Genomic DNA, 14,564 nt, shown 5'->3' with positions numbered 1-14,564 from the left:
GTCTCTACCACCTGCTGCTCTCTTCCACGTACTTCCTTTCACATGCTCTTCCTTTAACTGCCTGTTCACCTTCCCATGCAGGATTTCAATCCAACACGGAGGAAAGTAGGAGTAATGAAACTCCTACCCAGAGATAATATACTTCCAATAGTAGGCACAGATACCTTCTTGAAAGAGCTACTATTACCTCATTTTCAAGATAATCTCAGTGATTCCCCTTTTGATTTTTATACCATCTTAAGAAACTGATTTCTTATATAAGTATATCTTAAAAGTATCATGACACATATACATAGGATTACCCCAGAACAAACCTGAAATATCCAAAGCATCTCTTATCATTTCCTTTCCTGCTATCAATTAAGTAATCTGCTGGTATACTAATGGCTATCACCCTTAAAATCCAAAGTATAACTATCTAATTTTGAATAAGTAAATGTGCTCAAAATAACTACTATTAAAAAACTATGCAGCCCTGGCCAGTTTGGCTCAGTAGATAGAGCGTTAGCCTGTGGACTGAAACGTCCTGTGTTAGATTCTAGTCAAAGGCACATGCCCAGGTTGAGGGCTCAATCCCCAGTAGGGGACGTGCAGGAGGGAGCCAACCAAAGGTTCTCTGTCATCATTATTGTTTCTTTCTCTCTCTCTCCCTCTTTCTTCCTTCCTGAAATCAATAAAAATATATTAAAAAAACAAACAAACGACTATGCAAAGATAGCCAAATTCTAAAGATTAAAAAAAAAAAAAAAGTGAGCTATAAAATAGAAAGTGTTTTGAGTGTAAAGTAACAAAAGGGCCTGGCTGGTGTGGCTCACTGGTTGAGTGTTGACCTCTCAACCAGGAGGTCCAGCTCAGTCCCCAGAGCAAGAGGCAGCCGATCAATGTTTCTTTCTCTCCCTCTTCCTTTCTCTCTGAAATCAATAATAACACAAGTTTTTAAAAAAGTAATGAAAAACACAAATAGTAAAGATAACACATCCTGATGATCTTTCTAGCTGAATGCAGTTGATTGCCTGTCGCAACTGTATTTTTCAAATCCTGTTTCTCATATTATTAAATAAAGTACCTTTGTTAGTTCACAGGAGAGCAGACAGCATTCAACTGCATTCTTTGATTTAAAAAAAAATACAAGCAGTAACAATCAAAGCCTATTTTTTTTTTCTTTTAATGTGTCTTTGGCTTTTAAATGTTACCTTTCCCGATAACCTGATTATATGGGTAAATAGGTAATTATAATATTTAGAAAAACTGTGGTTCACTTCACTATTATTGCTCCTAATAAGGAAACATGTGTTGAGAAAATAGATCAAATACATCTAATTATTTATAAACAAAATGTCATAATGATGATGATAATTTCAATTCTGTCCCTATGGATCCTTTTACTTGACACATATATCCTTTGCCCTGGCTGGATATACACGCCAAGGTTGTGGGTTTGATAACCAGTCAAGGCACATACAAGAACTAATCAGTTAATGCATAAATAAGTAGAACATGCAGGAAACCGGTTTGGTTCAGTGGATAGAGCGTCAGCCTGCAGACTGAAAGGTCTAAGGTTCGATTCCAGTCAAGGTCATGTACCTTGGTTGCAGGCACATCCAGTAGGGGGTGTGCAAGAGGCAGCTGATCGATGATTCTCTCTCATCAATGTTTCTAACTCTCTATCCCTCTCTCTTCTTCTCTGTAAAAAAATCAACAAAATATATTTAAAAAAAATAAGTAGAACAAATCTACTTATGTTTCTCTCTCTCTCAAAATCAATAAAAAATTAAACACATTATTTGCTAAAAGTGATTCTTATAAATCATTAAAAAATATTTTATATCACTTTATGCCAACGTTTTTCTCCATAAAATTTGTCATTCAAAATAAAATTGTCTCAATTCAGATCGTGAAAAATTGAAAAATAATTGTTCTACTTGATTTTTATTTATCTAATTACTATAATTGGAACAAAAGTCTACCATGCTATTTAAAAATTAAACTCAACTTGTTAAAAACACATCTTAGTCTTCATTAAAAAGGGGGGGAATGTCTCACTAACATATATGAAGCACCTATATAAAAGTGGGACACACCCCTCCCCTCACCCCTTTACTGAAGAGTAATGAAAACAAAGAGCAAATAAGTAAAAAATAGAAAAAGTCCCAGGAGTGAACTATTAGAAGATTGTTATTAATTATGGACAAAATAATATAACATAGATTTCTAGAAGTGAGGAAAAAATGTTGGTAAACCAAAAAGTGCTTTTACTTCATAAAATCCTGAAGGCTTTCTAATTATAATAGCTGAAGGACAAGTCAACTCAAATGCAAGATTTAAGAAAATTTTTAGGAGTCACTCTTAAAGTCCTTTTATGCTCAAACAAAAGTTTTCCCACCATGTTTCTTTCACAACCCAAACTAGATCCTCCTATCTGCAATCCCAATTGACCTCTATTGTTTATTTCTACTACCAGGTTTATGGATTTCGATAATTACATACAGTGCTACTTCCTCCAATTCTTTCCACAATCAAAATCCAGTTAGTTGTCCTAACCTACCAAATCTCGTGATAACTATGAGGGTTTTTAAGAACTTGTACTTAATTTCAAAATCACATTGTTTATATTTGGTGTTTACATAAAGACTCCTGAGACTATACCCAATCTGCTTTTTAATTTTTAACTGGTAATCACCTTCACTGTGCATTCTATGTCAGATGTCATACTATCAAAATCAAAAACCTCGAGTAATCTTAAAATAATCTTAAGAAAGAAGGAAAATCTTCAAGTTGGGTCTTAGAGTCCCTCGCTGAAAAGGGAAACAGAAATAAAGACAAGGACAACAAAGTTGTTTTCAAAATTAACCTTCAGTAGTCTTTCTCACTAGCTATGTCAGGCACCAGTAAATCCTTACTAGTGGTGACAGCAGTATCTGCGTGGTATATCCCAATGGTTTTAAACAGTTAGAGGAGTGAGCTCCTTAAAGCCTGTAGATAGGTACAAAGTGATGGTCTAGACTCTAGAGGACATAGGTGGGAAACACAGGGACAAAGCAAAGTAACAAATTGAGCATTTAGAAACAAAAATGTAAACAAGAACAGAAAAGGAGAAAAGAGTCAGCTATTACATGAACATAATCCCTCACCAAAATGACATGAGTCACTCAAACTCCAGGATTCAAAATGTCTGATTAACCCTGACTTTGCCAAATATTGGGGGTGGAGTGAGAAGGGATCCATAGCAATATCACCTGGACATTTATTTATTTATTTTTATTGATGTTAGAGAGGACAGAGTAGTGAGAGAGAAACATTACTGATCAGCTGCTTTTTTCAGGCCCCTTCCTGGAGATCAAGCCCACAATCTGAAAAACAGGATAGCCACTGCCTAGAGCTCCTAGAGCACCAACATGTGGAACTTAAGGAAGGCATGTAACTGGACACACTATGTGAGCCAGACCACAGAACCATTTGAACATAGTTAGTAATTAATTTTCAAACCGTGTATCCGGTATAGAGGAGTATAAAATTGTATTTACTTTCAGGAACTAACTCTTATTTTAAAGGAATGAGAAATTAGCTTTTCCTTTATAGATAGGACTTAAATTTCCACCGTATACTCCAATTTCGGATGTGAAAAACTGAGCTGGTGAGAGTGGATCAGGGCCTGTTGGCTATACTGATCTTAAGGATGCCTCGTTTATAATAAGGGAAACCTCTCTCTAACTGCATCTAGGTAAATAAAGGACCACACCTGGCAGAAATTAAATCAAGGAGAAGTTATTCCAAGTTTTCCACAGTAACCAGAATGAAGATGCAACCCAGTCAATATTCTTTACCCTGGTGTTTGGAACTACACAAAAGGAAGCAAAGTCACCTTGACAGAATAAAACGAACAAATTAAGAACAGTAGCGAAATGTGACAACCGTGTTCTCAGGTTTCCCAACATGCAAAATAAGAGCATTTCTGAGTCACCAGATAGTAAAAGTGAGTTTGAGAATGACATAATGTAAATTTACCAACTGTTTGAATGATAAGTCTTTAAAAACTCTGAGCATCAAACCAGCAAAGTAAATGGGAATGAAAGTGAACCTGTGTTACTCACAGCTGTAACAGCAGAGCTGTAGTGGAGATATATAGGAAATTGGTTAATTAGAGACTCTATAACCCAGAGGACTCTGGGTAAGTTCAAACACTGGCTCTGCCCCTTATTAGCTGCATGCTCTTGGACACTACTTTATTTCTCTTCAGTTTTAGTTCATCTGTTTTGAGTGTATTTAGGGGATCATTAGTTGATGCAGTGTATAACTGCTTGTGCAAAATTCTCCAAATTGCACACCTACACTTCCATCTCTCACCAACAGTAAAGGGGGGAAGAGGACTCTTTTGGGTTAACTTTATCATCTCTTGAAGTTGGATATATGCTGAATCACATGTCAAGTTAAATATCTAAAAAGCTTTCTAGGCAAGACTTTCTTGGTGTATTATTCCGGGTCTCCGGCTTTTAGGTTGTGGAAAAGATCAAAATGCAAGGAACTTCTAGGAACCTCAGAGCTTTGTGCTATGAAGCAAGAGATCTGATTGGAAGAAAACCAAGTACAGTAAAGTCAGTGAGATGTGATAATGGATTACTACTTAAATACATGACCAAAGATTTTTAAATTTCCTTGTGAAGATTTCCTTACAGAAGAAAAATGAGACAGGTAGCAAGAATACTATAAAAAGAGCTGTGTGGCAGGTTGAAGTATTTTTAATCTTTTCACAATGCATTTATTTCCTGAAGGCTCCTGAACTTGGTGAAGACTCTACACTTTGCTTCCAGCAAATGTGAATGAAAAGTGTGGTCAAATGAGGGGTATTATCTTGAACTCATGCTACTTCCTAGGCTGTATAAAATTTGCTGATAAAATATAATTTTAGCCCTAGCTGGTTTGGCTCAGTGCATAGAGTATCGGTCTGTAGACTGAAAGGTCCTGGGTTTGATTCCTGGTCAAGGCACATGCCCAGGTTGCAGGCTCAATCCCCAGTAGGGGGTATGCAGGAAGCAGCCTATCAATGATTCTCTCTCATCATTGATGTTTCTCTCTTTCTCTCTCCCTCCCTCTTCCTCTCTGAAATCAATTAAAAAAAAAAAGTATTTTTAAATATATATATATAATTTTAATAATTACTATGCAAACTTAGAAGGTACATGATAGTGACCTAGCTTTGTTTACATTAGAAATAATTTATTTAACCCCATCATTTTAGACACGAAGTTGTTCTACTTACCACTTCTGTTGATGTTTCTGCGTGTTCAGACGTAACATGTTCTTGAAGAGATGTCTCCGTATAGCCCATTTTTCCACAATAGGGACAAGTAAAAGACTGTGGCTGCTCTACAGAGAAAGCTTCCCCACCATAGTACAAATCTGAAAAATAAAATGGAATTGCACTGAGAAAGAGTTATTATTAGTTTTTTAATTATAAGAATGCAATCATATGGTACAAAAGTTTAAGTGTGCCTAAAAAATAGCAATTGACTGAATGTGAAAAAGGATTTGCAATGATATTTTTTTTTAAAAAAGATGTGTCTAAAATCTTCACCAACAACTTTACTGTCAATGTGTGTTTAGGTGCCTCCCTATTTATATCTGCAAAATCCTTCTTCTCTCATGGATTCCACGACAGCCCTCCAATTCCTTCTCCATATGGATAGTATAGTCGTAAGACAAAAAAAAAGCAAAGAGCTTTCAATTCCTTCATTTACTATTAATAATCATTTCACATCTGGTTCTAATTTTATTTTAAATTTTAATTATTGAGACAGAGAAAGAGAGAGGGGTAAGTTTGTTGTTCCACTTATCTATGTATCTATTGGCAGATTCTTATAAGTGCCCTGGGATCAGGGATAAAACCCACAACCTTGGCGTATCAAGATGACATGATCACCAACTGAGCTACCTGGCCAAGGCTTGGTTCTAATTTTCTTGCAATTTATTTTTTTCTGTATATACTGTGGCAGTACCAATGTCAACACAAAAAAAATGGTCAGGGTGTATTATATACAAGAACACAAGTGCTCAGAGGGAAGAAGCAGACGACCATGATCAGTATGTCAACTCCCAGATGCAGTTTCATCATATACCATTCTTTTTTTTTTTCTTTTTTTTAAAATATATTTTTATTGATTTTTTACAGAGAGGAAGGGAGAGGGATAGCTAGCTAGAAATGTCGATGAGAGAGAGACACCGACCAGCTGCCTCTTGCACACCCCCTACCGGGGATGTGCCCGCAACCAACGTACATGCCCCTGACCGGAATCGAACCTGGGACCTTTCATTCCGCAGACCAACGCTCTACCACTGAGCCAAACTGGTTTCGGCCATCATATACCATTCTTATAAGCAGCAAGGTTCCTCGGCATTCAGTTCTTGTAATGCTAACTTGGACGCTACCATAACATACTCTGCTCAACTTAGTTAGTGAAGAACCAACCACTTTGAGAATCTGTGGGAATAATCTGTTTGCCTCATTAGTACATCTCAAGGAATAACTCTATTTTCCTCCACTGTTTGCCTCATTAGTACATCTCAAGGAATAACTCTATTTTCCTCCATCTTTCCTACAAAAGATGTAATTGAAAGTATACTTAATAGGTCACTTCATTACAAAGAACTCTCTCATTTTTTAACATGAAACAAATGCCTAATTTAAGAGGACATGACTATTTTTGTGAGATGAGAAAATGGAAGGAAGGGCTCATTACGAGATTAATTTGTTCACATTAATTTCTAGGGAGACTTAGACTACCTTAAAAGTATGTATCCACTACATATATACTGACCATTTATTATGTGCATAAGACTTGTCAGGTAAATTTGGGATAGTGAGGGTAAATATATAAAAAACTTCCTCAGCTATTAAAGGGCATTTACAAAAAAAACACAGCTAACAGTATACTGGTAAAAGACTTGATTACCACCCACACACACACCAGAAACGACAAGAATGGTTCACTCTTGCCATTTCTATTCAATATTTTACTAAAAATCTAGGTAAGAAAGTGACACGAAAGCCATCCAGATGGCTTTAATAAATTCATCTCTAATAACAGACGAACTCCTTCCAAACCCTAAGGAATCCACTAAAAAACTATTAAAAGTAATAAGTGAGTTCAGTGACATCACAGGACACAAGTTCTATATACAAAACCAATTGTTCCATATACTTGCAGTAAAAAAAATATATAAAAAACCTGAAATTTAAAAATTCCATATACAATAGCAAAAATAATAGAATATTAGAAATATATTTAATGAAAGAAGCATAAAACTTATTCTTTGATAACTATAAATTATTGTTGAAAAAAATTAAATGACCTAAGTAAATGGAAAGAGATCTCATGTTCATGGACTGAGAGATTTAATATTACTCTCCCAACTGATCTACAGATTCAAAACAATTCGTATCAAAATCCTTGTTAGCTTCCTTGCAAAAATTTGGCAAATTGATCCAAAATTTACACAGAAACTCAAGGGATCTAGAATACCCAAAATAACCTTGAAGAACAACAACGTTGACTCACACTTCTTGATTTCAAAGCTTACTGCAAAGCTAGTTATCATGATAGCATGGTACTGTCTTGATAAAGATAGTCATATAAATCAATGAAATCACTTAAGATTCTAGAAATAAACACATTTATGATCAACTAACTTTTTAACAGCATTATCAAGATATCTTCGACACATAAAAATTATATATATTAATGGTTACAACTTGATGTTTGGATTACTTAATACTATGGAAAGATCACCATAATCAACCTAATTAACATATCCTCCACCTCTACATAATTACCACTGTGTTTTTGACATAGAATACAATACTGCTAACTATGGTCATCGTGCTATGCATTAGAATTTATTCATTTCTTGAGCTTATTCATCTTGCATAACAAAACTTTGTACCCTTTGACCAACATCACTCTATTTCCCCCTATTCCTGCCAAGTGATTTTCAACAAGAATGCCAAGACATATTTCACTGGGTAAAGAATTGTCATTTAACAAATGGTGCTGGGACAACTGAATACCCATATGCCAAAGAATGAAGTTGAACCTCTTTCTCATTCCATTTATAAAAATTAAAGCAAAGTGGATCAAAGATCTAAATATAAAAGCTAAAATGACAAAACTCTTAGAAGAAAACAGTTTTAAATTTTTGTGATCTTAAATTAGGCAATAGGTTTCCTAGCTATGACACCAAAAGCACAATGTAAGGAATAAAACAGGTTAACTGGACATCAACAAAATTAAAACTTTTGTGCTTCAAAACATATTAAGAAAGTAAAGACAACCCACAGAATGGAAAAAAATTTCTGCAAACCAAAATTTCTGATAAGGAATTTGTATATAAATACAAATGAACTATTAAAACTCAGTAACAAAAGATATATCCCCATTTTAAAAATTTGCAAAGGATCTGAATAGACATTTCTTCAAAGGATATACATACAAATGGCCAATAAGCACAAGAAAAGATGGTCAACATATTAGCCATCAGAGAAATGCAAATTAAAACCACCTGAGACACCCACTAGTCTTTTTTGACTATAATAAAAAAAAGGACAGATAATAACAAGAGCTGACTATGTAAGAAATTATAGCAATGAAACATTTATAGGTTTCCTATGGATTGACAATGCCTTCTAATCAACTGTAGGAATAGTCTGTTTTCTGATAACTAGAACAAGAATATGTGTATATTGCCAAAACCGGTTTGGCTCAGTGGATAGAGAGACGGCCTGTGGACTGAAAGGTCCCAGGTTTGATTCCGTTCAAGAGCATGTACCTTGGTTGTGGGCACATCCCCAGGGTGTGCAGGAGGCAGCTGATCGATGATTCTCTCTCATTGATGTTTCTAGCTCTCTATCCCTCTCTCTTCCTCTCTGTAAAAAATCAATAAAATATATTATATATAAAAAAAAAAAGAATATGTGTATATTATTAGAACAGGCAGTTTAACTTTATTCCTTCTTACTGAAGCATTCTTTTGTATCATATCTTGTCAGTTATATATGTTTCTGAATGGCTTTCATAAACAAGTAAACTATGATTAGGAGAAAGAATTACATAGAATTTATAAAAGATTCATGTTATTTTTAATAAGTTTGGTGCCTTATGTATGCTGTTGGGGATATAGTTCTTAGAACCTTTTGCCTTTACTTCTTCACACACATACATAAAATTCTAAATGATAATCCACTAAAATATTATTAAATACATACCAAAATCTACCCTTGTTAATATGCACTGCATTGGGTGGTCAGTTGTATGCCTTGTTGTTGTTGCACCACTTTCATAACAAGACGCACAAAGATCGTAATCGTAGCAAATTAAACACTTATATCTGCGACCTCGAAAATTTCCTTTTAAACATGCATCACAGCTGACACCTACAAAAAAAAAAAAAAAAAAGATCATTAATTAGCAACTGTAAAAGACTACTCTCCATTTCACATTTATAAATTGTTCAGGTGTTCATTTAACCCCATATTTCCTTTCCAAAATGACTAGAAACAACATAGGAAAATAGTATAGGAATATCCAAAAATATGGTGAATATGTTACTCTGCTTTACACTTAATGAAAATAACTTAAAATGTTTAATAAAATGTTACAAAATCAAACTCACAGATACAGCAACAGATGGTGGTTACCAAAAGGGAAGGAGGTGATAGGCATGCGTGGGTGAAATGGGTAAAGGGGGTCAAATGTATGGTGACAGATGGAAACTAGACTTTTGATGTTGAGAATGCTATTCTATCTAATAAAAAAGTTATATGCAAATTAACCACCACTGAACTATAGACACAAGTCACACCCACTAGCCAATCAGGAGCAAGTATGCAAATTAACCCCAACCAATATGGCTGCGGCCATGAATGGAATAGGAGGCTTGGGTTTGTTTCCCCAGCAATGGACGAAGCCAAGCTTTCTGCACACCCTGGCAGGTCAGGGCTTCCTTCCACTCAAGGCTACAAAGTTTCAATTATAAAAGATAAATAAATCCCAGATACCAGGGCCTCCGCTTGGGATGCTGGGGGCATGGCTGGCCTGCAAACCACAACAGACCCTTCGCCCTGGTTGCCCCATGCCCCAAGGGAACCACCACCCTGATCTGGGACTCCCTTCAGGGGAAACCAGGTGGCCCCAACCTGTGCACCAGGCCTCTCTATCCTATCCAATAATTCTACCTAATTAAAGAGTAATATGCAAATTGACCATCACTCCAACACACAAGATGGCTGCCCCTATGTAAACACAAAATGGACGCCACAAGATGGCCAGCAGGGGAGGGTAGTTGGGAGGAACCAGGCCTGCAAGGGAGGGCAGTTGGGGGTGATCAGCCCAGCAGGGGAGGGCAGTTAGGGATGACAAGGCCAGCAGGAAGGGCAGTTAGGGGTGACCAGGCCTGCAGGGGAGCAGTTAGGCATCAATCAGGCTGGCAGGGAAGTGGTTAGGGGATGATCAGGTTGGCAGGCAGAAGCGGTTAGGAGCAATTAGGAAGGTAGGTAGGCGAGCAGTTGGTAGCCAGCAGACCTGGATTGGAGAGGGAGCTGGCTGGGTTGAGGGATACCCTCCTCCAGCCTCCCCCAGTGCATGAATTTCATGCACCGGGCCTCTAATAGTGTATAATAGCATAATGTATAAATTATAATGTTACACACCAAAAACTTACATAATATTATAAACCAATGTTACCTTTAATTAAAAATTTATGCCTTGCCCTAGCTTGTTTGGCTCAGTGAATAAAACGTTGGCTTGTGGACTAAAGGGTCCCAGATTTGATTCCAGTCAAGAGCAAATGCCTGGGTTGTAGGCTCCATCCCCAGTAGGGGATGAGCAGGAGACCGTTGATGATTCTCTCTCTTTATTGATGTTTCTGTCTCTCTCTCCCTTCCTCTCTAAAACCAATAAAAATATATTTTTCAAAAATTATGCCTTGATGACCTTGCAAGAGATTAAAAACCAAATGAAAGAGAAAAAGGTAACTGGAATCACTAAAAATATCCTAATATAGATTTTCATAGCCTTGTAAGATAAAAAATAGGAAGCAAAATCCAAGGTCTGTTAAGGCGGAGTGTCTAACAGGCAATTTCTCATAAAGCTGAGACCCTATTATAGCAGGTTCTCGAATAATTCTATTTCATTATAATGCTGATGAGAAAAAAAAAACACAATTCTGTGCCAGGGTCACCACTGTCTCCCCATATCTGCGTGGCTTTTCTCTGGGGACTCTATTCCCTCCCACCTCCCAAATATGTACATGTGAGGTAAATCGGCAGTGTCTACACTGTCTCCTGTGAGTGGCCCTGTGATGGAAGCGGGTCTCACCTTGTACCCCAAGCTGCTAAGAGCGATTCCAACCACCAACCAAACTGAACTGGAATCAGCTTGGAATAGATGATCCTGCTTGTTTTTATTCATCTTTCTTAAATGTATATACAACTCACACTTATTTCAATGTTTAATACTAGAAATATTTTGCGCCTAATTATTTAGAAGTTTGGTGATTTTATCAGCTATATACCTTAGTAGTTTAATACTTTTTTTTTTTTTTGCTACAATGTGTTTTTATTTTATTTATCCTTTTTTAATGAATGTATTGGGGTGACATTGGTTAATAAAATTATATAGGTTTCAGGTGTATAATTCTATAATATATCATCTGTATATTGTGTGTTCACCATATGCCCCTATACCTTCTTCCTTTTCCTGCCCCTGGTAATCACTATACTATTGCCTGTGTCTGAGTTTTTTGTTTTTGATTAATCCTTTCACCTTATTCACCCAGCTGTGCATACCCCTCCTTCTGAGCTCTCAGTCTGTTCTCTGAGTTTGTTTCTATCTTGTTTGTTAGTTTATATTGTTCACTAGATTCCCTATAAAAATTAAACATATGGTACTTGTCTTTCTCTGACTGGCTTATTTAACTTAGCATAATGCTCTCTAGGTCTATCCATGTTGTCACTAAGGGTAAGATTTCCTTTTTGTACAATTGAGTAGTATTCCATTGTGTTCAAAGCTTTTTATCTACTCATCCATTCATAGACACTTGGGCTGATTCCAAATCTTGGCTATTGTAAATAATGCTGCAGTGAAGATAAGGGTGGGCATTCATTTTTTTAAAATAGTGTTTCAGGTTTCTTTTCATATTTCCAGGGTGAACCTGCTAGCTCCATTTTTATTTTTTATAAAGCATGTTTTTCATGGATTTTTTAGAGAGAGGAAGGAGGAGGAGAAAGAAACATGTATGTGAAGGTATGACATCAATCACCTGCCTCCTGCATAACTCCTACTGGGCATCCAGTCAGTAACCTGGATATATGTTCTGATAGGAAATCAAAACAGCGACGTCTTGGTGCATGGGTTGACAATCAACCACTGAACCACACTGGTGAGGCTATTTTCTATTTTTTGAGGTAATTCCATAATGCTTTCCACAGTGGCTGTACCAATCTGCCTTCAGATCAACAGTGCACAAGGGTTCCCTTTTCTCCATATCCTCACCAACACTTGTTTGTTGATTCATTTTTTCATTTTTAAATCCTCACCCAATAATATTTTTCTATTTTTTCAGGTCAATTGCCCAAAGTATCTACTCAGGTATTGTGACCATTTTTTATTATTATTTTTTAAAAATATATTTTATTGATTTTGTACAGAGAGGAAGGGAGAGAGATAGTTAGAAACATCGATGAGAGAGAGTCATCGATCAGCTGCCTCTTGCACACCCCCTACTGGGGATATGCCCGCAACCAAGGTACATGCCCTTGACCGGAATCGAACCCGGGTCCCCTCAGTCCCCAAGCTGACGCTCTATCCATTGAGCCAAACCGGTTTCGGCTTGTGACCATTTTTTAATTGGACTATTTGTTATTTTGGTGTTGAGTTTTATAAATTCTTTATAAACTTTGGAAATTAACTGCTTATCATTAGTGAATATAGTCTCCCATTTGGTGGGCTGTTTTCTCATTTTATTTATCCTTTCCTTTGCTGTGCAATTATTTTTTAGTTTCATGTAGTTCTATTTGTTTTCTTTTCTTTTGTTTCCCTTGCCTGGGTGATATAACAGGAAAAAACAATATTGCTACAAGAAATGTTCAAGGATGGTGGCATAGGTAAACAACTGTAATCGTCGCCTCACACAAACACATCAAAATTAAGCTAAAATACAGAGCCATCATTCAGAATTGCCTGAAGGCTGGCAGAATGGCAGTCCTATAACTAGGAAGTAAAGAAGAAAGCACACTGAGACTGGTAGGAAGAGTGGAGGCATGGATGGGCTGGTCCGACATCCACATGTGCCCATTTTTTAATCGGGAGGAAGAAAGATCGTCTCTGTGGAGGCTGCCTGTGAGGAGCAAGGGAGGTGTCCCAGCCCCACATTCAGGGGCAGACTCGGTGAGCACCAAAGCCCCACTGAAGCAAGTCCTGCTATATAGGGGTCTACTGCATAGCACACCTCTTCCACTGTAGACTCAGCTGGTCCTCATAGTCAATTGGCCTGAAGGCCAATTCCTCCCAGTGATGCCAATCAAGGCTCAACTACAACAAGACTGTACACACAGCCCACACAGGGTGCACCAGTCAGAAATTAAGCACATACTAACTGAAATAAAAGAAAAATTTACAGATACACAACAATAAAGGATTCCGAGAATAAAAGCAAAAAACACCCAGTCAGAAGAGCAAAAAAAAAAAAAAATAAATAAATAAATAAATAAATAAATAAATATTAAGGTGGTGTAAGGAGTCTCTGGGACAACTTCAAGTGTACCAACATTGCATTGTGGGAGTGCCAGAAGGAGAAGAGAGAGCAAGATATTAAAAACCTATTTGAAGAAATAATGGCAAAAAAATTCCTCTACCTGGGAAAAGAAATAAACTTACAAGTCCAGGAAGCACAGAGAGTTTCAAACAGGAGAAACCCAAAGAGGGCCACAAGACACATCATAATTATAATGCCAAGTGTTAAAGAGAGATCTAAAAGCAGCAAAAAAAAAAAAAAAAGAAAAAAAGAAAAAAGAAAAAAAAGCAGTTAGTTACCTACAAGGAAGCACTCATACTACTGTCAGCTGATTTCTCAACAGAAACTTTGTAGGCTAGAAGGAATGGCAAGAAATATTCAAACTGATGAAAAGCAAGCAACTACAACCAAGATTACCCAGCAAAGCTATCATTTATGATTAAAGGTCAGATAAAAAGCTTCACAGAGAAGAAAAAGGTAAAGGAGTTCATCACCACCAAACCAGTATTAAATGAAATGTTGAAGGGTATTTTTTTAAGAAGAGGAAGAAAAAAAGGTAAAAAATATGAATAAAATAGCAATAAATACATTATCAACAATTGAATGTAAAAACCAAAACAAACAAGAAATTTAATGAATAAAATAAACTGGTGAGTAAAATAGTATCAGAGGCATGGAAACATGGAACACACTGAAGAATCTCAGAAGGAAGGGGGAAAGGGATTGGAAGAGTTTAATCAAAGATCGTGTGTGTGTGTGTGTGTGTGTGTGTGTGTGTGTGT

General features: G+C 36.6%; 1 protein-coding gene across 2 annotated transcripts in view; it reads right to left on the bottom strand.

Annotated features, from left to right (window-relative positions):
- Positions 1-14,564, bottom strand: part of KCMF1 (potassium channel modulatory factor 1) — a 60,834-nt gene that overhangs the window by 21,658 nt on the left and 24,612 nt on the right. For both annotated transcript variants that reach the window (XM_084900266.1, XM_084900267.1), the window contains exons 2-3: positions 9,257-9,424; positions 5,258-5,397 (exon numbers count right to left, since the gene is read on the bottom strand). In XM_084900266.1, the coding sequence (XP_084756392.1) occupies positions 5,258-5,397; positions 9,257-9,424 (308 nt within the window). The remainder of the gene's footprint in view (positions 1-5,257; positions 5,398-9,256; positions 9,425-14,564) is intronic.

This window comes from Pipistrellus hanaki (assembly GCF_964339955.1).
Source record: "Pipistrellus hanaki genome assembly, chromosome: 12".
Lineage (NCBI taxonomy): Eukaryota > Metazoa > Chordata > Mammalia > Chiroptera > Vespertilionidae > Pipistrellus > Pipistrellus hanaki.
This window is presented reverse-complemented; position numbering and strand designations above follow the sequence as displayed.